The sequence below is a fragment of the Amblyomma mixtum genome, chromosome 2 (genome assembly GCF_055824585.1).
Source record: "Amblyomma mixtum isolate Tamu chromosome 2, ASM5582458v1, whole genome shotgun sequence".
NCBI lineage: Eukaryota > Metazoa > Arthropoda > Arachnida > Ixodida > Ixodidae > Amblyomma > Amblyomma mixtum.
The window spans coordinates 148587845-148610611 of record NC_143013.1 but is presented as its reverse complement, the minus strand read 5'-3'; the positions used below and the strand labels follow the sequence as shown (position 1 = coordinate 148610611).

General features: G+C 48.2%; 1 protein-coding gene across 1 annotated transcript; it reads left to right on the top strand.

Annotated features, from left to right (window-relative positions):
- Positions 1-17944: 17944 nt before the first annotated feature.
- On the top strand, positions 17945-22556 carry LOC149361224 (uncharacterized). Its single transcript, XM_089568023.1, has 2 exons — positions 17945-18144; positions 22190-22556. Exons 1-2 carry the CDS (start codon positions 17945-17947, stop codon positions 22554-22556), a joined length of 567 nt encoding a protein of 188 aa, XP_089424149.1.
- The last annotated feature ends 211 nt before the right edge of the window (positions 22557-22767 follow it).

The window sequence follows — 22767 nt, the reverse complement described above, 5'->3', positions numbered from 1 at the left end:
CTTTTTAGCGTTAATCTGAAGCAAATTTGAAGAGGTGCAGTGCTGCAGTTTGGTAAGTATCGCATTGCACTTAGCAGTTAAATTGTTTATATCAGGACCAGAGGCAAGTGTACTGCTATCGTTTGCCTATATAATAAATTTTGCAGTATCATCATTGTGCACCAGGTCATTTATGTATATATTGTCACGTTGTAGTGACGGCAGTCCAGCGGTCAGGAATACAGCAACAAGGCTTGCAAACAAAGCTCTTTATTTGGGCTGACTTGCGCCCGCAAAAGCACTGAATCACTCGGCGGCGGCGTAAGCAACAAACGTGCTCGTCGGTCGTCGAACTACGAATGCCCGCTGCTCGCGGCATCGTTCAATTTAAAGCCGGCAAGGAAACTTCGAGATAACAGGTCGAGATCATCTAGAGTAATCTAGAAACACGTAGATGCAGCTGTTCATGGCTGTGAACAATCGAGATTAGTCCGGTCGCTTCTCGCGTCACGAACAAAAATGATAACAACCCTTTCCTGCAGCCTTGACAGTGAACGAACAAACACGACAATGATACGTGGCATTACCCCCCTTCCGAAGAAGCATCGTGTCGATGCTTTAAAATGAAAATAAACACAGAAAATGAAACTTCGAGTGTTTTAGCGTTCATAATATGGCTTCAGGCGTACGACATGTACGACTTCCGGGCGTGGGCGGCGTCGCTGAGATGCTGTCGTGGCGTCGGGGATGACTTCATAGTCGAGGTCACCGATCCGACGGAGAACCCTGTACGGGCCAAAGTAGCGTCGCAGCAACTTTTCGCTCAATCCACGGCGGCGAACTGGCGTCCATATCCAAACCCGATCACCTGGCTTGTAATGCGTGTCTCGTCGGCGCAGATTGTAGCGTCGGGCGTCGGTGTGCTGCTGGTCTTGAATGCGAAGCCGTGCAAGTCTTCGGGCTTCCTCGGCGCGATGAAGGTAGGCGGCGACGTCGAGGTTGTCTTCGTCGGAAACGTGCGGGAGCATTGCGTCGAGTGTTGTCGTGGGCTTCCTGCCGTATACCAGCTGGAATGGGGTAAACCTGGTTGTCTCCTGGACGGCAGTATTGTACGCGAAGATCACGTAGGGCAGAATGGAGTCCCACGTCTTGTGTTCGGCATCGATGTACATGGAGAGCATGTCTGCGATGGTCTTGTTCAGACGCTCTGTGAGTCCGTTGGTTTCTGGATGATAGGCAGTTGTCCTCCGATGGCTTGTCTGGCTGTAGTTTAAAATGGCTTGCGTCAGCTCCGCTGTAAATGCCGTCCCTCTGTCTGTGATGAGCACTTCGGGGGCGCCGTGTCGCAGGAGAATTTGCTCGACAAAAAATTTTGCGACTTCTATTGCGGTACCATTAGGCAACGCTTTTGCTTCGGCGTATCGGGTCATGTAGTCGGTGGCCACGATGATCCACTTGTTACCTGATGATGAAGTCGGAAAGGGACCGAGGAGGTCCATTCCTATTTGCTGAAAGGGCTTAGTTGCAGGTGGTATGGGGTTGAGGAGTCTGGCTGGTCTAGTCGGAGGCGTTTTGCGTCGCTGACACTCACGGCACGTTTTCACGTAATGGGAAACGTCGGTAGCTAGCCGCGGCCAATAGTACTTCTCCTGGATGCGGTGCAACGTGCGAGCAATCCCGAGATGCCCTGCAGTCGGCTCATCATGACAAGCCTGCATAATTTCTTGCCTAAGATTCTTGGGCACGACAAGAAGATGTACTGTCCTGTTGGGCGCGAAGTTCTTCTTCAGGAGGCCATTATTGTGAAGGACGAAGGACGACAGTTGGCGCTTGAACCCCCGGGGAGGCGATGCGGTCTTGCCTTTCAAATAATCAACTAGGCTTTGCAACTCAGGATCCGAGCGCTGCTGCTGCGCGAAACTGCTGGCGCTTACCGGTCCTAGGAAAGCATCGTCGTCTTCTTCTTCCGGTGCTGCGTCTACGGGGGCTCGCGATAGGCAGTCTGCATCGGAATGTTTGCGGCCAGATTTGTAGACTACAGTTATGTCGAATTCTTGAAGACGCAGGCTCCATCAAGCAAGGCGGCCGGAGGGATCTTTCAAATTGGCCAGCCAGCAGAGAGCATGGTGATCGCTCACAACCTTGAATGGTCGTCCGTATAGGTAGGGGCGAAATTTCGACGTGGCCCAAATAATGGCGAGACATTCTTTCTCTCTCGTCGAATAGTTGGCTTTGGCTCTCGACAGTGAACGGCTAGCGTACGCGATAACTTTCTCCTCTCTGCCATTTTTCTGAACGAGGACCGCTCCTAAGCCCACACTGCTTGCATCGGTATGAACTTCGGTTTCGGCGTTTTCATCAAAGTGCCCGAGCACAGGAGGGGCCTGTAAGCGGCGCTTCAGCTCGTTGAAAGCTTCCTCTTGCGGCCTTTCCCATTTAAAAGGCACGTCAGCCTTGGTAAGTTGGGTCAAAGGTTCAGCGATGCGCGAAAAGTTCTTGACGAATCGCCGGTAATAAGCGCACAATCCAAGGAATCTGCGTATAGCTTTCTTGTCATTAGGCTGTGGAAACTCTGCGATCGCAGCCGTCTTCTGGGGGTCTGGGCGAACTCCATCCTTGCTTACGACGTGACCAAGGAACAGCAGCTCCTCGTAGGCGAAGTGGCACTTCTCTGGTTTCAGTGTCAGGCCTGAAGACTTGATCGTTTCCAGCACTATCCGAAGCCTTCTGAGGTGGTCTTCAAAGCTTGAGGAGAAGACAACAACGTCATCTAAGTAGACTAGGCAAATCTGCCACTTCAAGCCTGCGAGCACCGTATCCATTACTCGCTGGAATGTCGCTGGGGCAGAGCAGAGGCCGAATGGCATCACCTTGAACTCGAAGAGTCCGTCTGGCGTGATGAACGCAGTCTTCTCGCGATCTTTTTCATCGACTTCAATTTGCCAGTAGCCGCTCTTCAGGTCCATCGATGAGAAGTACTTCAGCCAATCCAGTGTATCGTCGATGCGGGGGAGGGGGTAGACATCCTTCTTCGTAATGTTGTTCAGGCGGCGGTAATCGACGCAAAAGCGAAGTCTTTCTTTTTCACTAGGACGACCGGTGCTGCCCAGGGGCTCCTCGATGGCTGGATGACGTCGTCACGAAGCATTTCCTCAACTTGCTTGCGGATAGCTTGGCGTTCTAGCGGCGATACGCGGTAGGGGCTCTGCCGCAGTGGTCGGGCGTGTTCGTCTGTGACAATGCGGTGCTTGGCAAGGCTGGTTCGTCGCACGTTCGATGCTGATGAGAAGCAGTCGCTGTACTTTTGAAGAAGGCTGCGTATTTGGTCTTGTCTGCTCCGGGTTAATGCTGGGTTGATATCAAACGTTGGTTGATGGCCTTGGTCAGATAGTTCTGCGGGTTGGTCGGGTAGGGCAAATACGTCTCTGATGTCTGCCAGCTCGTCGAGGAAAGCGATCGTCGTACCTTTGTTTAGATGCCGGTATTCTTCTGTGAAGTTGGTTAGCAGCACCTGGGCTTGGCCATTTCGGATTTGGGCGACTCCCCTTGCGACGCCCAGTCCTCGATCAAGGAGTAACTGGGTGTTCCCCTCGACGACGCCTTCGGCAGTTTCGACGTCTCCAGTACCTATGCAGGCGAAGACACTTGATCGGGGTGGCACGCTCAGTACTTCGTCGAGGACGTTTAAGGCAACGCGATGAGTCGCTGTCGTCGCTGCAGATATGACTTTGTCCGTGGAAAGCTTGATCGACTTGGATCGAAGGTCGATGATTGCCCGATGTTCATTCAGGAAGTCCATTCCTAAAATCACGTCTCGCGAGCATTGCTGTAGGATCAGGAAGGTTGTCGCGTAGGTTCTCCCATTTACAGTAACTCTCGCGGTGCAGCGTCCTGCCGGCGTAATCAGGTTGCCACCTGCGGTGCGGATCAGCGGGCCATCCCAGGTTGTTGTTACCTTCCTGAGTCGGACAGCGAGTGGGCCACTCATGACAGAGTAGTCAGCTCCAGTGTCCACCAAGGCAGTAACCGCGTGACCGTCGACCGTAACTGCAAGGTCACTTGTTCGCGTTCTGGTATTGTACGTTGTCTTCGGTGTTCGATCTCGGCTTCGGCGAGTAGTGAGGCTGCGGCGGGCGTACTGCGACGTTACTTCACTGGGCAGCGGTAAAAGCTTCAAGTCTGGCCGCGTCGGTGTCTTCGTCGTCGGTGTCGTCGTCGTCGGTGTCGTCGTCGTCGGTGCTGTCGTCGTAGTTGAGGCATGGTCTTGAGTACTCGTCGATGGAGGATCTTTGTCATTGCGCTTAGAAGCAACCTCACCTCCAGAGGCTGCTTTATTTAGTTTAACCTTCGGGGGCTGGGGGAGCGTCCACGCATGGCGTAACCTCGGCTAGGAGACACACAGCGCGGGGACGATGGCGACGGGGAACGTGATAGGCGGCTCGGCGATGAGTATTCTTCCCGACGCAAAAACTCCTCGATTTCGGCTGGTCGCTGGCCGGGTCGGGGTCGTGGAGCGTCGTAAGAGAACCCTCGGATGCCCAGTCTTCTGTATGGGCAGTCCCGGAGGACGTGACCGGCTTCGCCACAGTGGAAGCATAGTGGGCGGCGCTGGTCGGGAGTTCTCCACTCGTCGCATTTCCTCGGCTGCGCGCGTCGTTCGTAGGACGGGCGGGTTGGGGCGAGTGGGCGGCGGTCCAACGCAGCTGGCTGAGGGCGATAGGGGCTTGGGTCCCGTCGTCGAGGGGCAGGACGGCGCACAGCTGCGGCGTAAGTCATGGCTGGGGGCTGCAGAGGCTGCGTGGGTGTCGGCGTCACACCCAAGGCCTGTTGAACCTCGTCCCTGATGACGTCCGTGAGCGATGAAATTTGCGGCTGCGTTCCCGTTGGCAGCAATCGTCGGAGCTCCTCTCGCACAACTTGACGTATAACATCCCGGAGGTCATTGCTGTTAGCGGTGTCCAGGCAGCTTGCTGAGAAAATGCGCTGCTGGCGGTCATACTGGCGGGCTCGGGCATCCAGAGTTTTTTCCATCGTGGATGCCTCTTCTACAAATTCCGCGACAGTTTTCGGTGGGTTTCGGACGAGGCCGGCAAAGAGTTGCTCTTTAACTCCTCGCATGAGCAACCTTACTTTTTCTTCTTCCTTCATGTTTGCGTCGGCACGCCGGAAGAGACGCTTCATTTCCTCAGTGTACACAGCCACGGTCTCGTTTGGGTGTTGTATGCGAGACTGTAGCAGCTGCTGGGCGCTCTCCTTTCGCACAACGTTCGTGAAGGTCTTTAGAAGCTGCTCCTTGAAGGTTTCCCAGTTCGTGAGGTTAGCTTCCTCATTCTCAAACCAGACTCTTGCTGGTCCCTCCAGGGCAAAGAAGACGTACCTAAATTTCATGGCATCGTCCCAGTTGTTAAAGACAGCCACTCGGTCGAACTGCTCCAGCCATTCTTCGGGGTCGGCGCCAGGCGAAGCGTCGAAGGTTGGTGGCACCCGGGGCTGCTGCAGAATGATTGGAGTCGTCATCTGGGGCAAGCTCATGGTGGACGTTGCTGCTGGCTTTCGCTTCCGGGTAGGGTCCGGCAGATTCCCGAACTCTGGTGCGTCCCCTTGCAGGCGCCGGCTAGCGCGGTGGACTGGACTCAGGACCTGCGGTTGATGACTCAGAGGGCTGGCGTCACGGCTTGTAGGGGGTGTCCGGAACATGAAAGGCTACCCAGCACCTCCACCAGATGTCACGTTGTAGTGACGGCAGTCCAGCGGTCAGGAATACAGCAACAAGGCTTGCAAACAAAGCTCTTTATTTGGGCTGACTTGCGCCCGCAAAAGCACTGAATCACTCGGCGGCGGCGTAAGCAACAAACGTGCTCGTCGGTCGTCGAACTACGAATGCCCGCTGCTCGCGGCATCGTTCAATTTAAAGCCGGCAAGGAAACTTCGAGATAACAGGTCGAGATCATCTAGAGTAATCTAGAAACACGTAGATGCAGCTGTTCATGGCTGTGAACAATCGAGATTAGTCCGGTCGCTTCTCGCGTCACGAACAAAAATGATAACAACCCTTTCCTGCAGCCTTGACAGTGAACGAACAAACACGACAATGATACGTGGCAATATTAAAGAGCAGCGGGCCTAGAATACTCCCCTGAGGCACACCGTTTGTTGCAGGCAGAAAAGAAGACTGATCACTTCCTATATAGACAGATTGTTGCCGATTATTGAAATATGATTTAACGAAATTTAGGAGCGTAGCGCAAATTCTATATTGAGAAAATTTATAAGTTAAAATATTGTGCTTAAGGGAACCAAAGGCTCTACTGAAATCAATGAAAAGTCCGAGGGTAAAAATACCCTTTCCGATATTTTGCAACACATGTTCCTTAAGTGACAACAAGGCAATCTCCGTCGATTTGCCCTTTCAGAAGCCGAACTAAGCATCAGATCAAATTTGTTTTTTTTTAACAAAATTGTTAACTAACTTTGCTACTCAAAAAGTTTCATTTTCTTCCCTCTTAAGTCTAGTGACATTTGATAGCCTGAAAGGGGCTGCTGCCTACACTGCATTAAAGAAAACAAATTTTCTAGAACACGCAGTCTTCGTGCGCTTCAACTAGTTATGTGTAAAACGTACTGCATAATGATCTCAGCCATAAGAACAGCAGTGCACGAAATGCCGATGCTAGTGGTGGCATACCTGCACTACTGCAATAAACACAGTTTGAAAGGAAGGAACTTTTCGTGATAGGTTCTGATGAAAGTTTGAACTGGTTTTAAGGACGGAATCTACAGGGTGTTTCACGTAACTTGAACCAAGGATTTAAAAAAAGCGGCAAACCGCACTCACTGAAACCAACGATAACATGTTTGCCATCATGTGGCGCTCCTCAGAATATTTTTTTATATTCCACTTAACTAGTTAATTAACTAAGATGAATTATGCAAATTTCGAAATATTAATTTTAGTGCCAAGAGCGTTACGTTAGGTTGTAGAGCAGGTTTAGAAACAACCGATCTAGTGTAGCATCGTATCTTTTACGGGGTCCTTTTTTCCGGCATCTAAAGAAAGATCGCGAAATATGAAAAAATTCCACGTGACTGCGCTCGTGGGCTACCAAATTGCAGCGCTCTCAACGGCTCTTCGAGCAAACGGAGCGTGCCCGCTGACCGTGGCGAACTGAACTGCCGCCGCTCTTATCAGCGGCAGGGCTGTCAAGCCGCTGATAAGAGCGTTAGAATAGTAAGCGATATAGGACTGAAGTTGCTGGGGCAATGCTTATTTCCACACTTATGAAGAGGAATCACGTTACCATCTTTCCGATCATTGGAAATGCAACCTGTTTCAAGTGACTGATTAAAGAATTTATTAAGGACTATGGAACACGACGACTTTTTACCAATAGAGAATTTAGAATTAATATGGTCAACACCGCAGGAAGAGGAAACCTTAAGTTTTCTATAACGCTGAGAATGCTTGATACTGCAGCCATGGGCGCAACATCGAAAATAGGGCACTCGCGATTGTCAAGAGATACACTGCTCGAAAAAGACGCCACAACCACATTTTGAAGCGGAAGCTTCACTACGGGACCTCGTGCTTCGATATCCGGGTGCCTAGTTTTGACCGTCAGCTGACATAAAGGTCAAACCACGAAAAAGAGAACAATGAATTGAATCAATATCTATGACCGGGAGTCGGACCCACGGCTGTGAGAACAAACCCCGTTCAGAGAGACCACTAGGTTACCGCCGCATTTTTTTCTTTATTGCATATAAATTGTGCCAAAAAGAAAAAATTAAGCATGCTTACGCCGCAAAACACCAGGCCAGCATACCCCTTCGTGACCCCGCCTTCAAAAAGATCAAAAATCTGGGCGGCACGCAAAAGCATCTAGACAGGGGAGCCAGCTAGGAGGCTCTTTCAGGGCAGCATACACTTCCCGCACCAAAATGCATTGTTCACGAAACAAAGATTTAGACGAGCGGGGTGATTCGGCGTGCCGCTCCATCATGCAGCTCTTCCAGAGACTAAATTGTTCCAGCAACTTAAATAGATCATATGACACAACACAGTTTTTCTCCGCCGGCAAAAACCGGATAGTGCAGGGTGCGATGTCAGTGTCCTTCTTAATTGTTAGTTGTAATATGTCCCAGAAAAACACAACATCATTGCTCACAAGAAAGCAATGTTCAGTAGTCTCTGGTGCACTCCACAGGCGGTAATTCACCGTCCATGGAACAAGCATCTCCTTATCATGAAGCCATGGCTTTACAGGCAGCGTAGTTGTGTGGAGTTAAAAGAGGAATGTTTTTCCAACAGAAGAAATGCACATTCGCCTAACACGTTTTAAAACACTAGTGTCAAGGAACTCTATGAAGGTTTGCCGACAAAACGATACAGGAAACAAATACTTTGTAACTGTCTGAGCCATCTGCCTTCTCGAGAAGCTATACAGGTATTTTAAAGAAAAGCGCACGATGAGCGAATTGAAAGTGTCAGCAACTTCCCTAAGAAATCCTTATAAAGGCCTCTCACAAATGTGTCCATTCGATGCGAACGGGAAAGGCAAGGCAAATGAGTACTGAGAGGCCTACTAAGCACAGCTGCTAAAAGAGGGTCGTTTGCCGATTTCAAAAGGAAAAACATGAAACAAGCTGATGTATGAATAAGTGAACAAGGCCTATTCCACCAGACTCTAGAGAAGGAAATAGGTTATCGCGACGCATCGATTCCCACTGGGAGCGCCATACGAAGGTAGCAAATATCCTATGCATCACCTGCACTTTCATCTTCGCATAGTGGAGAACGTACTGCAGGTAGGCATGTTTTGCACATAAAAAATGACGCAGACTTGAGTCCGAGCAAACAGTGACAGTTCTCTACCCATCCGAGCCTGGGTTTGTCGCCTCATAGATATTAGCTGTGAATCCCACTATGCTCCACGGTTGCAAATTCAATGAACAGGAACCCCTAGGTAGCGAAGGGTCCTGAAGTCCCAGCTTTCGCGACCATAATGACTTGGAGTTGTACCCCAATGACCCAACCAAAAGCCCCTTGAATTTATCTAAATTAACAGCCGCACTGGATACCTCCCAAAACTGTTCAGACAAATGTAATGCCTCAAGCACACTCGTTTTGTCAGAACGAAAGAGGGCGACATCATTTGCATAGGCTAAAATATTAATTTCCCACTGCGCCATTGAGAAACCACGGATAGTTCTGCTGTTAATATTACTGAGGCAAAGGGGTTCAAGATATAGGGCAAACAACAAAGGCGATAATGGACAGCACTGGCAAATAGATAATTTCAATGAAATAGGTTTGGTTAGCTCTTGGTAAATAATTAGCTTTGTATAAGACTCCTTATAGCGCAGTTTTATGCACCTACGCAAAACATCTCCAATATTTGCATGCTCTAAGGCCGCAAACAAGAAATCGGGACGAACTTTATCAAAGGTCCTGGCAAGCTCAATCTGAATTAGAGCTACTTGTCCGGTCTCATCTGATACTGCCTCCAATACTTAACGTGCAATATGAATATGGGTTAGAATGCTGTGGCCTCTCATACCGCAGACCTGATGCGTACCGGTTAAGTGAGCGACAACTAGCTGCAGACGATTGCAAAGGACCTTTGCAAAAAATTTGTGATGTACATTACAGAGCGAAATTAGACGACATCCCTCAACTGCTTTCAACCGATTTGTATCTGTGCCTTTTGTAATTAATATAGTATGATCAGAATAGAAAAGGGGGGGCGGGGACAAAAAACCAACATCGTAAGAAGCCTGGAAAACCTTCATCAAGGCAGGGGCTAGGGAAGTTAAAAATGTTTTATAGAACTCGCTTGTAATGCCATCTGGCCTAGGAGATTTCTAAGCCATCAGGTCAGAAGTGGCAGATTTTGATTTCGTCCAAATTGATAGGCCGCTCCACTAAAGCACGCGCTCATCGCCAAGTCGGGAAAAGGCTTCCCATAAGTGGCTGTCATCTGATCTCGCATTTATGCCCGCACAACCCCCAAACAGCTTCCGATAATAGTCAAAGAAAGCACCAGTAATATCAGGGCCATTCTGTATGTGCAACCACCATACTGAATTTCCATTATTTCTTTAGCAAAAGCAGCTTGCCTTTCATCACTCAGGGCCCGTCGAGATGGTTGCTCATTCAGAAACCTATGTGTCCGATACCTTATCAAGGCCACTTTTACATCTTTCGCTTTCAAACTGTTGTAGCTATGCTTTTACGGCAGTGGTATCTTCTACATAGGCACCTGGGCTAATCCTCGCTATCTCATGTAGCTCAACCAAAGTAAGGCCGAGCTATCGAAGGTGATGTCTTTACAGAAACGCAGTTCTTGCTGAGGTTTCAATAGTAATGCTTTTGTTTCTTGTTTAAATAAGTCCGATTTCTGCAATACTGAGAGGTCACCGCGTGACCATGTTTCTTCAAGCAAGTAGATAAATCAAGTTTGAAGATTTCATCTGACAGCCGACAGCTATTCAGCTTCCGCAGCAGCCATCGAGAATGGAGTATGCGCCGACTGTACCTCCCTCTAAGAGACACGATGCAGCGATTACTGAAGAATATGGGCCGCACCCAGCAACCCAAACGCCGTCTAACACGTCTGCTGAAACGTAAGTCCTATCAAGCGGAGCACTAGAGGAGCTCTAAAAATGAGTGAAATGAATGTTATGTCCCTTGTCTTGCCCAACATCTGCCAGGTTGTATTCGCATGCCAATTCAGTAAGTAAAGCAGCACTAGGGTCATAACGCTTCCTTAACACTGCTCGGTCTTAATCCCTACAAACTCAATCGAAATCACCCAACAGCATAATTTTACGATCCGTGCACAAATGGTCGACTAGTGACAGGAAAAGTAGCCTTCTATCACGCTGCTTTGCAGAGCATAAACACAAATAATCAGCCACTGTGCACCCGAAATTCCGAGATCACAGTAGATAAGTCGCCCGTCATCATCTGTGTGATACGACACGGCCGTAATCCCCAGTGTGTTGGCCAGGAATAACATGCACCCTCCTGATAAGCCTCTTGAGTGACAAACAATAACATTGAATTGCGAAAAAAGGCTCGAGAGCAACTTCAGTCTCCTTTTAGGGGACAGCGTAGTTTCTGGGATGGCTGCTACACTGACATCCCAATTCTTTAAAATATGCCGTAACTGATGTTGCCTTCGACGGTTGCGCAAACCCCTAATGTTAAGGGTAGCGATATGAAATGCTGCTACGCCCGCCATTTTTGGTGCTTGCCTTATTGAACGCCATCCCTTTACTGGGGTGGCCAGCCTGCAAATCGGCGGCTTGTAGGACAGACGTCGCCCTTCGTTTTGAGGTTACCTTTCCCAATGCCGCCACACCAGTAGCCTTCTGCTCATCGCCATCGACACACACATCATCTGCAGGACGCTTCAAAGGTGCGCTATTGTCCATCGTCTCTTCTGAGACAGCCAAGGCTTCGGCCCATGAAGCCGAGTGGACCACGTCGGTCGCAACCATGCTGACAGCCGACGGGGAACCGAACACACTAGAGGCTGACACTTCAGACGACGCACTGCTGCACTCTGGCGACGAAGGGGCACCGCCGGCGCAGAAGGCATGTCGCACACTCACTGGTTGTAGCGCCTCCACTGACTATACAGTAGGGGTGTTCAGCTCTCGTGATCGCTGGGCGACAGATGGCTCCTGAGCAGCAAGCACAGGACTCAAAGTAGCAGGTGCAGGCAGACCCGGGTCCGGTGGCTCTGGGTTTGGATACCAGGATTCCTGTTTGTCTGTACTTGCAGGCCGTCCCTTGCCGTTATTCTGTGCCGAAGCCTTTCGTCTATCTTCCGTTGGGAGCTCATCACTCTGTTCACTCGACACTTCCACAACAGTACAACACACAACCGTAATTTGCACTCGATTCAGCACATTCAAAATCAGGCTATTCGTATCATTACCAGAATTCATACTATGCGTTTGCTTTGTCAGTATCAATATCTTATCCGTGAATAATTTGTTGCAATACAACCTAGCTATCATGTCCTACAGGTTAATGAATAACACACTTTCTTAAATATTTATTGACAATTTTTTTTGAAAAATTGTAACCATACTAGACTAGCAGTTCGAAAGACCTCTTTGCTACCTGAAGATTATAATCATTATGGAAAGCGCTGTTCTCATTTTGAATGTATTTTTTAGCGAAATAATTAACCCGTGAATTTAAAATCGCCTATGTCTTTGTCTATGAAGAAACCGAATTTGAAAAAATTTCTTCTCCTCCAATAAATGGAGTGAACAGCTTCTGTCCCTTTCTGAAATTGTTCTTAATTATGTGCTAGAAATTTTTCCCTTCTTTGTTCTGGCTTGACAACTGTACTCTGATATTTCAACTTCAGTTTTCTCTTATCGCTTTTAATGAATATCATGATTGTTTTTCACAGCGCTGTTCTCTTTTTGCCTTTCTTGTGTTTTGTACAATAGTTTTTATTCCGAAAGCAATACTACGCTCACTAACGGCCTTTCGCGTAGCGGCGGCCGGTAGCCACGTTTGACCTTTACAATGACCTCTGACGTAGCAACCGTCGCGATGGACACCTGAACCGCACCGTACAAGAAGGGAGGCAGTGGGAGGGAAAGAAAAGGCGAAGAGGAGCCGTGGTGAAGAAAATGAAAATTTTATTTGAGGAAAGGAAATTACGCAGTAACTGTCACGCATCTCTCGGTGGACACCCGTCATCCGTTTGCAGAGGAAGGGAGGAAGTGGGAGTGAAAGAAGAAACACAAAGAGTGCCCGTAGTGAAGAAAATGAATTAGAGGAAAGGAATTACGCAGGAGGTTGCGCCGCTGCGCGGAGGAGAGGCCACAGTTGGCACGATTCCATCGCATGAACGGACGCCGCGAGCACGGACGGACACCGTGAGCATGAGCCATTGAAGGCGTTCGCCTCAAATGAATGAAAGGAAATTACGTACAGGCGCTAGTGACGTTATAGCCTGACGTCATACGAGGAGCGAGAGACGGTCTACCAACTCGGCTCGTCGGGTAACGGCGGCCGCTTGCCACGGCGCGCCGCGCTCTTCCCACCAGAGGCGCTGCATATGCAGTATCAAACACCTGCTTTCGCAACCTACCAGGCTTAACCAAAGCTAAGCCCCCGCCAATTTTGTACATTTGTACATTTTCTTCTACATATCCGTTATGAACTTCGCCTTGATAATCTCTTATTTTATTTCTTTCAAATATAAAGTTTCTCCCTGTACAATATTGTGCGTTTTTACCGTGAATGCTTTCAAAAATTTTCCCGCCTCAAACGCACGCTAGTTTGCGGTGAAACTCCACACCGAACTTGCGTATTATAGTAACTTTTGTGTCATAGCAAGTTTTACAACGGTACTTAATTAGCTGAGCCGTGCATGATGCGAAAACGTAATCGTCTGCGTAGAGATCGTTGAACCAAAACCCGCCAACTCAGTTTTTCGCTGAAGGGCGAAAGTGGCGTCATCTGTTTCCTGCAGTGGAAAGCGTCACGACAAGGCGCCGAGGCGGACGTTGCAAACAATATCCTTTGAATGGTAAAGACTCGTTAAATCACTTATGATATTTTAAGTAACGTTATATGATGATATTTTTAAGTAACGTTGTAATACTTGCTACGATACAAAAGTTACCATAATACGCAAGCTCCGTGTGCAGTTTCAGCGCAAACGAGCAAGCGGTTTAGGCGGGAAAATTTTTGAAAATATTCACGAGAAAAACCCGCAATACGGTATATTACAATTATTATTCTGAAGGTTCTGAAGGTACATGTCTGTGTTGCTGCTTGTTTGGCATTCCATTTCGCATCGAAATACGGGGTGACCCGTAACAGATGCTTGACTTTGGGACCCTCACCTGTATACAGAATTTATGTACTTATTCGGTATGCACCCAATAAATTTTTCTTGTTATTCGTATCAGCGAGTTCACGCAGGGATAGCAGCTCTTGTTGAGCCACGTCAGATTAAGACGTTTTAATTTCAAGAGCTGACAGCCCGCATCAATATCAGATATGCTCTCGCTTTAGTTTCTTAATGATGATGCTAGGTTTTTTTCGGCTCAAGGGCATCCAAGGCCAAAAGTTCTAGACACAAGGTTTTTGATTGGCTCAGGCTAATATATGCCAAATGCTAAAATCAACACCGGGTGTATAAGGCCTACGAATAGTTAGCATGTTTATGATTATGGTCTGTCAAGAGGATGATAAGCAAGGTTCAAGGGCCTGAAGAGGTGTACAGCGCCTAAAACTGTGGGAAGAGTTGTTACATGTAAAAGAGGAAGCCAGGTAGCCTTAAAAACAATGCTTGCTTGAGCAAGAAGGACGAGGCATCTGGAAGCTACAGCTAAGCTCAGCCTTCTCCTCAGCAATGAGGCGGGGCGGAGGTTACTTGGAATAAGAAGTATCGTGCGAAAAGCCTAAAAGAGTCAAAAATTTAAAAACCCTGTCAATTGAAAACATGCTGTCATCACCTAAAAATAAAGGGGGGTGCACTGGTACTCTGAATGTGTATATTTCTGGGAAGTGTTGTCGTCTTTCTGTCTCCAATCTCGAACACATAATTATTGTCTGGACAACTTAGATGTGGACTCCACATCTCGCGCACTGTGGTGCCGGTGCATTCTTTAGTTAGTTATATGGGGTTTTATGGCGCATAAGCAACTATGGCTATCATGCGCCAAACACAAGGTGCATTCTTTAAAAATTGTGAGCATGTGATGTGTATACATGGGATCCTCAGTCTTCAGATAGCAACTTCTTTGAATCTGTTTTGTTTTTCTGTGGCATAACTTCCAATCCTTGGTTTTAGTGCGTGCATTTAGGGCTCTTTTTCTTCATCCCAATCCTGCTGCCACTGTTCACGGAGTGCTGATCGAATATATGGCCTGAGGTCATAGTATCGATGTTGGTTTACATCGATACGACTCAGTTTGGCACCTGATGCAGCAAGCCTATAAGCTTCCTCATTTTCATATATCCCACACATACCTGGTACCCAGCATATTGTAATATTGAGGTTCAATGGCGTTCAGACTTAAGACATTTCAGGAGGGAATTCATTACAGGGTTTTTATAGGGTTTTCCAGAGGACAGGGCCATAAGCCCAAGCAGCACGCCAATAATTGCCTGGAACTTGTCGAACACCGGGGAAAACAGGGGAAAATTGGCTCCAATAAAGGCATATAATGGCGTCTTGCTGGGGCACTACCAGATCCAGTGTTTGCGCTAGTGCACTACAATGGCCTTACATTCAGCCGTCAATAATAGTATACAAGCTTACTGACTGGCTTCACTGACATTCCTTGGCTACTGAATATTAGCCATCCAAGATTCCTCGGCTTCCCGGATCAGATCTCGTTCTGAAATCACACCGTACACTTTTTATATTACGGTTGGGGGTGACAGTTACCAGGAGGAGAGCAAACTTGTTTTGTTTGAGAAGCGTGCCAAAGTAATCTTTCTCCTACACTTCAAAAAGAAAGTCACCGGATGGAAGGTTTTTGCTTTCCACTTTTCCCCTATCATTTTCTCAAGGGTTCTAGCGATAACAAAGACGGACATTGCAGCAACTAGTCCCTTATATACCAGAGTAATAACCAGGGAATGAGGAAAGTGGTCCCAGTCAAGTCGAGTATTGGTGGAGTTTTCATCGGCGCGAATCCTTTTCAGGGATCGATTAGGTTTTTTGGAAAAAAGAACTATTCATGCTGTATGGATATGCTGACAGTTCCTAAAATGCCCCCTGTGATTCACTGTCGTATTCACAGGAAGGTCCCGGAGTTCCCCGCCTCGTAAATAGACGGGGAGCCCGTCGGCCAGAGCTTGGCCACATGGCCCCGACCATCGCCACTCATGGTTTCTACACTTCAACTTAAAATTTATAGCCACGGTTTGGACGATAGTTTGTGTATGGGAGCTCAGGATCCGTGGTGACGCCAAGCACAATCACCTTGAGACTCAAGTTGCCCTTTAGTGGTTTTTGGTTTCTTGACTTTTTTGAGTAATGGAAGTAATTTAACGTGACTGCTCCGTTTCCATTCTCGGTGCATTAATAACTTCTACTAAAGTTAGCATACCATTCAGATTTTTCTGTAGCGCCTCGTCTGCTTCATTGTCCTTAGATCGTGTAGCAACACCAGAACCAGGGCCAGGAGTAAGCTCTACGCCTGCTCACTGCAAGAGCATCTCACCACGTGCATCAAATGATTGCACAAGCAAACCTACTTGGAATCATGGGCGTGGGAAGAGCAGAAGACAAGGCATTGCTAGATTGCTGGCTTAGCAAACATGGAAGTTTCAATACTGGTCTACATAAACAAACGCGTGGTGTAAAGCAACCGCAGAACGATGCCGTTGACACGCCCACAGGAAGGCCGCTTGCGTCCGTTTATATCCAGAGGAAATGGTGATGTCGTAGGCGATGAATTGTACTTGAGCGCAGGGCCCATGGCTCAGGAAAGTTGCCAGAACAGGACATATTCACCGCAGCCACCATGACGGCAAACGAGTTCTGCCGCATAGATTGCCACGTAGATGCCACGTAGATTTGAAGACATCCCGCTGTCTGCGTGAACAAACGCATGCTGTGAAGCGACCGCAGACTAATGGTGTTCACACACCCTCTGGAAGGCGCGGGCCGCTGACATGCGTTGATATTCAGAGGAAATGGCGATGTCGTAGGCGATGGACTGTACTTGTGCGGGGGAACAATGGTCCGGAAGGTTGCCAGAACAGGTCATATCGAGTGGAGTCACCATGACGGCCATAAACTGCAGGCGTAAACGGAGTGATGACGGTTCGAGCGTTCGACGCCGCGTAGGTTTGAAGACATCCCTCTATCTGCCTAAAAAAACGAGCGGTGTCAAGCAAACGCAGTGCAGTGCTATTCACACGCCCTCACTTTGTAATTGCACAAAAAATAAGGTACTGAGCGTGCTATGGGTAATGCCTGAAGATAAAAAGTGTGGGTGTTATTAAGTTACAGTGAGAGGTAGAAGAAGCAGTTATTCAAACAACCCATTTGCAACTCCGTGTTCTTGAGGGCTGTGCACTGGAGCGTTTAGATCCACGCCCACTGGCGGAAATGAAGATTCTCGGCCACTAGCCGCGGCGATCGTCGGCGGTGAAGGCTCCCAAGCAACTATTCGTCTTGCGAACATCTCGCCTGCATGATAGGCTGTGAATTTAAAGACCGCTGACTTTTCATAGTGACTTCAGTTTTGCGCTACTCTTCTTTCTCTTTCATTTTTTTTATCTCCTCCCCTTTTCCCCGTGTAGGGTAGCAAACCGATTATTCTTCCGGTTCCCTGCCTTTCCTCTTATTCCTCCTCCTCCTCCTTGAGGGGAAGGCATTTAATTTGTCTCCCCAATATGGGGAACAGGTGCTGCAGAGTATTGGTTTGGTTTGGTTTGGTTTTATGGGGTTTAACGTCCCAAAGCGACTAAGGCTATGAGGGACGCCGTAGTGGAGGGCTCCGGAAATTTCGACCACCTGGGGTTCTTTAACGTGCACTGACATCGCACAGTACACGGGCCTCGAATTTCTCCTCCAAAGAAATTCAACCGCCGCGGCCGGGATCGAACCCGCGTCTTTCGGGACAGCAGCCGAGCACCATAGCCACTGAGCCACCGCGGCGGCATGCAGAGTATTACCGCTGACGTGGGCAACCAAGACCTCTCACGCGGTTTATGGCGGAGAATGATCGAGGTTGCGCGGTGTTGGCTTTTGGGCAGTTCAAGTGCATGTGGACAAGCATGCCTGTGGAGCCACACTCTTCGCTGTGGGGTGTATTGGGGGGCGGTTGTACTTTTTATAATGCGAAGCCACTGGATAGCGAGTGCGTTTGAGCTTATATGAGCAGAGCTAAGTGCTTCCGAGGAAGAAGTTCGGGTGCAGAACAACAAAGAGCCGAAGCGGAAGAAAAAGAAGGCAGGCGAGACATGGAGGCCACCGCGCAGCCTGGAGAAATACAGCTGGCCTCTGGGATCTCCTGGACTCTGCCGGCTGTACAGGTTCGCGATAGGGCCCGAGATACCCGCGTACTCTACAAGGCTTCTGAGGAGAGCCTCGTACTCTTCGCCGATGCCGTGCGCCTCAGTCTAGCGCCAGACGAGAAGCAGGAGTCGCCAGGTGTTCCCAGGTCAGTCCCGAAAGCTTCCGCTACTCAAGGGCACGTATCTGCTCGGGACAACAGCCTCGAAAAAATAGTACTTGCTCAATATAAAGGCAAATAATTCCTAGTAGAAAAGTTCAGAAGTAGCGGCAGGAAAGTTTCAGACACGGGACAAACCTTGTTGCCACGAATGTAACTTCAGCATTAATTTTCGGTATTTAGCGCAACTTACGCGTTACTGACAGGCGCACGCCTATTGTTTACAATATAAGAAGCTTTCGTCGGGGCAGGGGTGGGATTCGTTATAATAGGACAGCGCGCAAGAAAGCTAGAAAATGTGGGTAAGCTTTGATTCTAGCAGAAAACGGTACCTCCGCTCTGTTGCTAAAGGCATCGATCTGTTCCGCTCTTGCTGCCATCTTTAAATACATGACCGCACTCTTGCGCCCCACAGGGCTACTCAGAATTGACTTGCGACTATCTTCTTTCGCCGCTAGTATTGTGAGAAAAGAAGAACCCACTTACATGGTCAGCTTGCTGGCTTTCATGGCTCTCTAGGAGCACCGTACTACGGTAGAAGACAGGCAGTGTATATGTCATTTAAGATTTATGGCACTTGTAAAAGGACCACGCACATGTGTTGGAAGGGGACGCACGTAGCAGCAATGGCTCTGAGTTCGTTTAATCACCACTAGCAGTTTGTTACGAGGCTGGCGAAGATAAAACGTAACTACCATTACAACCACTTTATAGTAGTCCTCTATTTACCCGTGCTTAGGAGTCTAGCCTTAAGACTTCATTGCATATTCTAGCCTGCGAAAATATCTATGAAGAATGTAGCGCTTCAAAAGTTCAAATCTAGCACAGTTATTATAAACATATGCAAGCGCGCATAGGCACATAGCCGTAGGCATGAAGGCACTGCTCTTCTTCCAGAAGAGATTTCAGAGTGTGTCAAAGCAATCATTCACTATGCGACAGCGGTAGTAGTACTGCGGATGACAAGTCCGCCATTTCATGATTCTTCATGGCGGCAACAATATAAAAAAAGAATACATGACGAATGAGTGCCGGGAATAACAGAGTTGACTTTAACACAAAATTTATTGACCACACGCACCCTGCTATAAACGATTGAAGCAAAAAATTCGGGGACACTTAAGCTCCATCTTAGCGGTGTGATGCGAAAGCTTTAGAGATGCTGCGGCAGTCATAATTACATAAAGTTATGTTAAAGCGTAAGCCTTTCTTGGCTCATGAGTGGCGTGGACGGCTGTTGTAGACGGAAGTTGTCTGCAAAAGTGACCAAACGAACTCTTGTATGGTGACTAAAATAAAATGTCAAAGTTGATTAAGCAACAGTTGACAAACCACAAATATATAATGGTAGTAGTGATAGTAAATAGACAGTAATAGTGATAGTGATAATGACCGCTATTGATAGTGACATGTCTTGCTAGGAGTAGATAGTGGTAGTGAAGGTAGTGATAGTGATGGTAATGGTAGTGGTAACGATAGCTGCCGATAGCGATAGTGCTAGAGATATGTAGTGATGGTAGTCAGAGTGATAATGATCGCTACTATAAGTAATAGTGAGATATAAGAGATAGTGATAGTGATGATGGTAGCGAGAGTGGTGGTAAGAGCGACGATAATGATAGTGATGATGAGAGTGATAGTGATAGTTGGTGATAACGATGATGATCATAGTTATAATGACGTTAGAGATTTTCAAAATAAAAAAACTTAAAATTAAACGAGAACGTAATCAAAATATACTATTTCACAAGGAAATTAAAAAAAGAACAGAAAACTAAATTAAAAATAAGAAATAAACCAAATAAAAATAAATATCATAAAAATTTTAAAGAAAATAAACATGGACGGAGAAAGAGAGGAAAAGGAAAGGCTTTCGCATTTCCCCTGTTGAGCAGACGAGTGCAGTCCTATAATTTTTCCTCAAGAGTGCAAGGCGAACACAAAGTATGAGCGGCGACCACGCCCTATCCGACCTCCAGGCCCAACAAGCCGTGGTGGCTCGAGCCCTGGCCGTCGCAGAAGCCACCGGTGTCCCGGACTCGGGACCCCCCCCCCCCCCCCCCCCCTATTGAATTTGTAAGGGTCACGCCCTTAAGGTCTGACCCAAAAACCTCTCTGTACATAGTGTACAAAAAGTTCACCGCCATCACCACACCACCGAGCACACGCCGCGACTGGCTGCCATGCTGCCAGCAGAGAAAACTGAACCTTTCCTGGAGGTCACGGCTGGAGCTCGCGCGACCTCGGACAGCGCTGAGCAGCGGCCCTGTCTTCCACTGGGTTGCCGCCAGTGATGGTGCTGCGAGGCCTTTGGTTCAGGGACGCTAAGCGGCGCGTCTTGTTCTGGCGGTTACCGCATGCCGGGTTTTACAGATATATTTTTCGCCCACAGTCAAAGCACGGCCAACGCCGACGGTGATTTCTTTCCTCTGCAAGCGGCCCTTAAAAGTAGCGCTTTAAAAAGAGATTACAAACCAACAAAAGTTGAAAAATATCGCACTTGTCAGCTTATTGTCTAAATGTCGCATCTCCTTTGCAATGAGATGCACGGTAGGTGCGCTGATATAAACACCGGTCTAATTGTGAAATAGTGGATCTGCTACCTCTATACTAAATAGTTGACTTTGATGTATTCAAATAATGGATACCTTGTGCGCTCATCCAATGGTCAGAGGTGAAAAAACGTCGCTTTTTAATGCATGCGAGCAATGGAAATCATTGTGAACTAGGGGGCTGCCTGAGGCTGGCGGGGCATGTGGGGTCGGAAACGGACGCTCTTAGAGAATTCCCCTAAGCATAGAGGCCGTACATCTGATGGAGTGCAATAAAATTGAAGCTCGAGGTATGCGCGACAAGTTTCGAAGTCTTCTTTTATGGAAGGTGGGCAATGCTTAAAAATATATACAGAATTGGCTTAACCTGCGTGAAGCCAGTTGTGACGCTAGTATAAAGACGACTTAGTCACAGCGTGGTGTTTGTCATAGGTTATCGAGGTGAACTTCTCAAGAACAACCTCTACCAATGGTAATTGCTTTACTTTCATAACATCATGACCGCTGAAGACGTGCACTTCAGCAAGACTACCTGAGAGGTATTCTATTGTCCTTGAGCCCCCTGGACAGCTCAATGGCACGGATGTTTCATGAAGTGGCACCAAGATGGCGGCTCGCCTACAGCTATTATGTTTTGGAATGTAAGAGGTGCTGCCCTAGGTAAAATAAATATCAGCGAGAAAAAAAAAACTTTTATTATGAGAGCTTGCACAGAGGCCTCCAGCAAGCATCGAAGATGGCGCCATTACTTAAATGCTGAGCCACGTCGTTGAAGTAAAACGTTGTAGTATGCTCCTGCATGATTTATATGAATCCCCGCAGCTTATTAGGCTCATCGATATACAATGCTGCAAGTTCATCGATCTAAAAAGCACGTGGTAAGCCGCATAGACGTACACGCATCCACAACCACAGTAAAGAACAGACGCTAGCTTGTCGTTGTATCAGGTCCAGCCAACCTGCTTCATACCTGCTTGCCTTTCCTAAATGCGAGGTTTATAGCTTACGCTCGCCGTGCTTTGTGCATGTCTAAGTACTATCGGGGACAAAAGTGGTATACTCCATGCGGCGGGAGCCGAAGCAACGGAAAACTGCGTTGTAACGCCATCTACAGGCGGCATCTGGGACCGAGACAGCCAGTGCGTGACCTTTATTATCAGCAGGCATGTCGCTCGGCTCGTTTCAATGTTTCGTGCTTTAGCTTGCCAAAATGCTGCAGTTTACCGTTGCTCCGGCTTCCGCCGAGTGGAGTATACCACCTTTGTCCCCGATAGTACGTGCTTGTACCGTCTGATTTTATACGTAAAAAGGCACCAAGTAGCCCAAACCAAACTTTTGCTGCGGTAGTTGCCATGGTGCGCTGCTACATCGGTTCATCTTAAGTGCGTATAATCTTGTCCAATTTCTTTTGCACTACTGCTTCCAAGCTAAAATATGCTCGCTAGTTTCCAGCCTCACATTCCGCGTATTTCAAACCGCAGCGCCGACAAGACAGCGGTTCCGAAGGCGGCTGCCCCCGACAATGAAGCTGACAAGCTACGCTCCAGCTGCTGGGATCCCGTGTTTGTCGAGCGCTTTGTGGTGCTGGCCACCATGGTGCTCGTCTTCTTCCTCTGCGTCTTTATGATCACCATGCCACAGCAACAGCGGCGCGCCGTCAACTTTGGCCCCGATCCGCTACGCCACGACGGTGCGGCTCAAGACTCCGGCATAACGCCGCACCGAGCCGGCATGCCTGAAATGCTCCCTGCAAGCGACGGCAACGCAAATTCCTCCGGTGTCCTGCACGCTGGAAGTGATGGGGCCGCAACGCCTACCAGAATGAAAAGAAAATTGCGTTTTGCGTGACCGGTTCTTTGGTTTCATTTTAGTACAAAGCATTAGAATAGACCGTACTGCTCGATGCTGTAAGAAAGAGGCCGGTTGTTTACCTGACGACGTCTTCGAGGCTTTCCAGGTCAGCGTAAATTGGAATGGTCGTCGTCCTCGATTGTTTTCTTTCAGATATGGATCGAAAAAGTGAGAACTGCAGTCTACGTTAGAACTGCAGTCTACGTTG

Coding starts and splice junctions, on each gene's coding strand:
- LOC149361224 (XM_089568023.1), top strand. CDS start 17,945: ATGGAGGCCACCGCGCAGCCTGGAGAAATACAGCTGGCCTCTGGGATC. Junction 18,145..22,189: donor GAGTCGCCAGGTGTTCCCAG/GTCAGTCCCGAA, acceptor TTCAAACCGCAG/CGCCGACAAGACAGCGGTTC.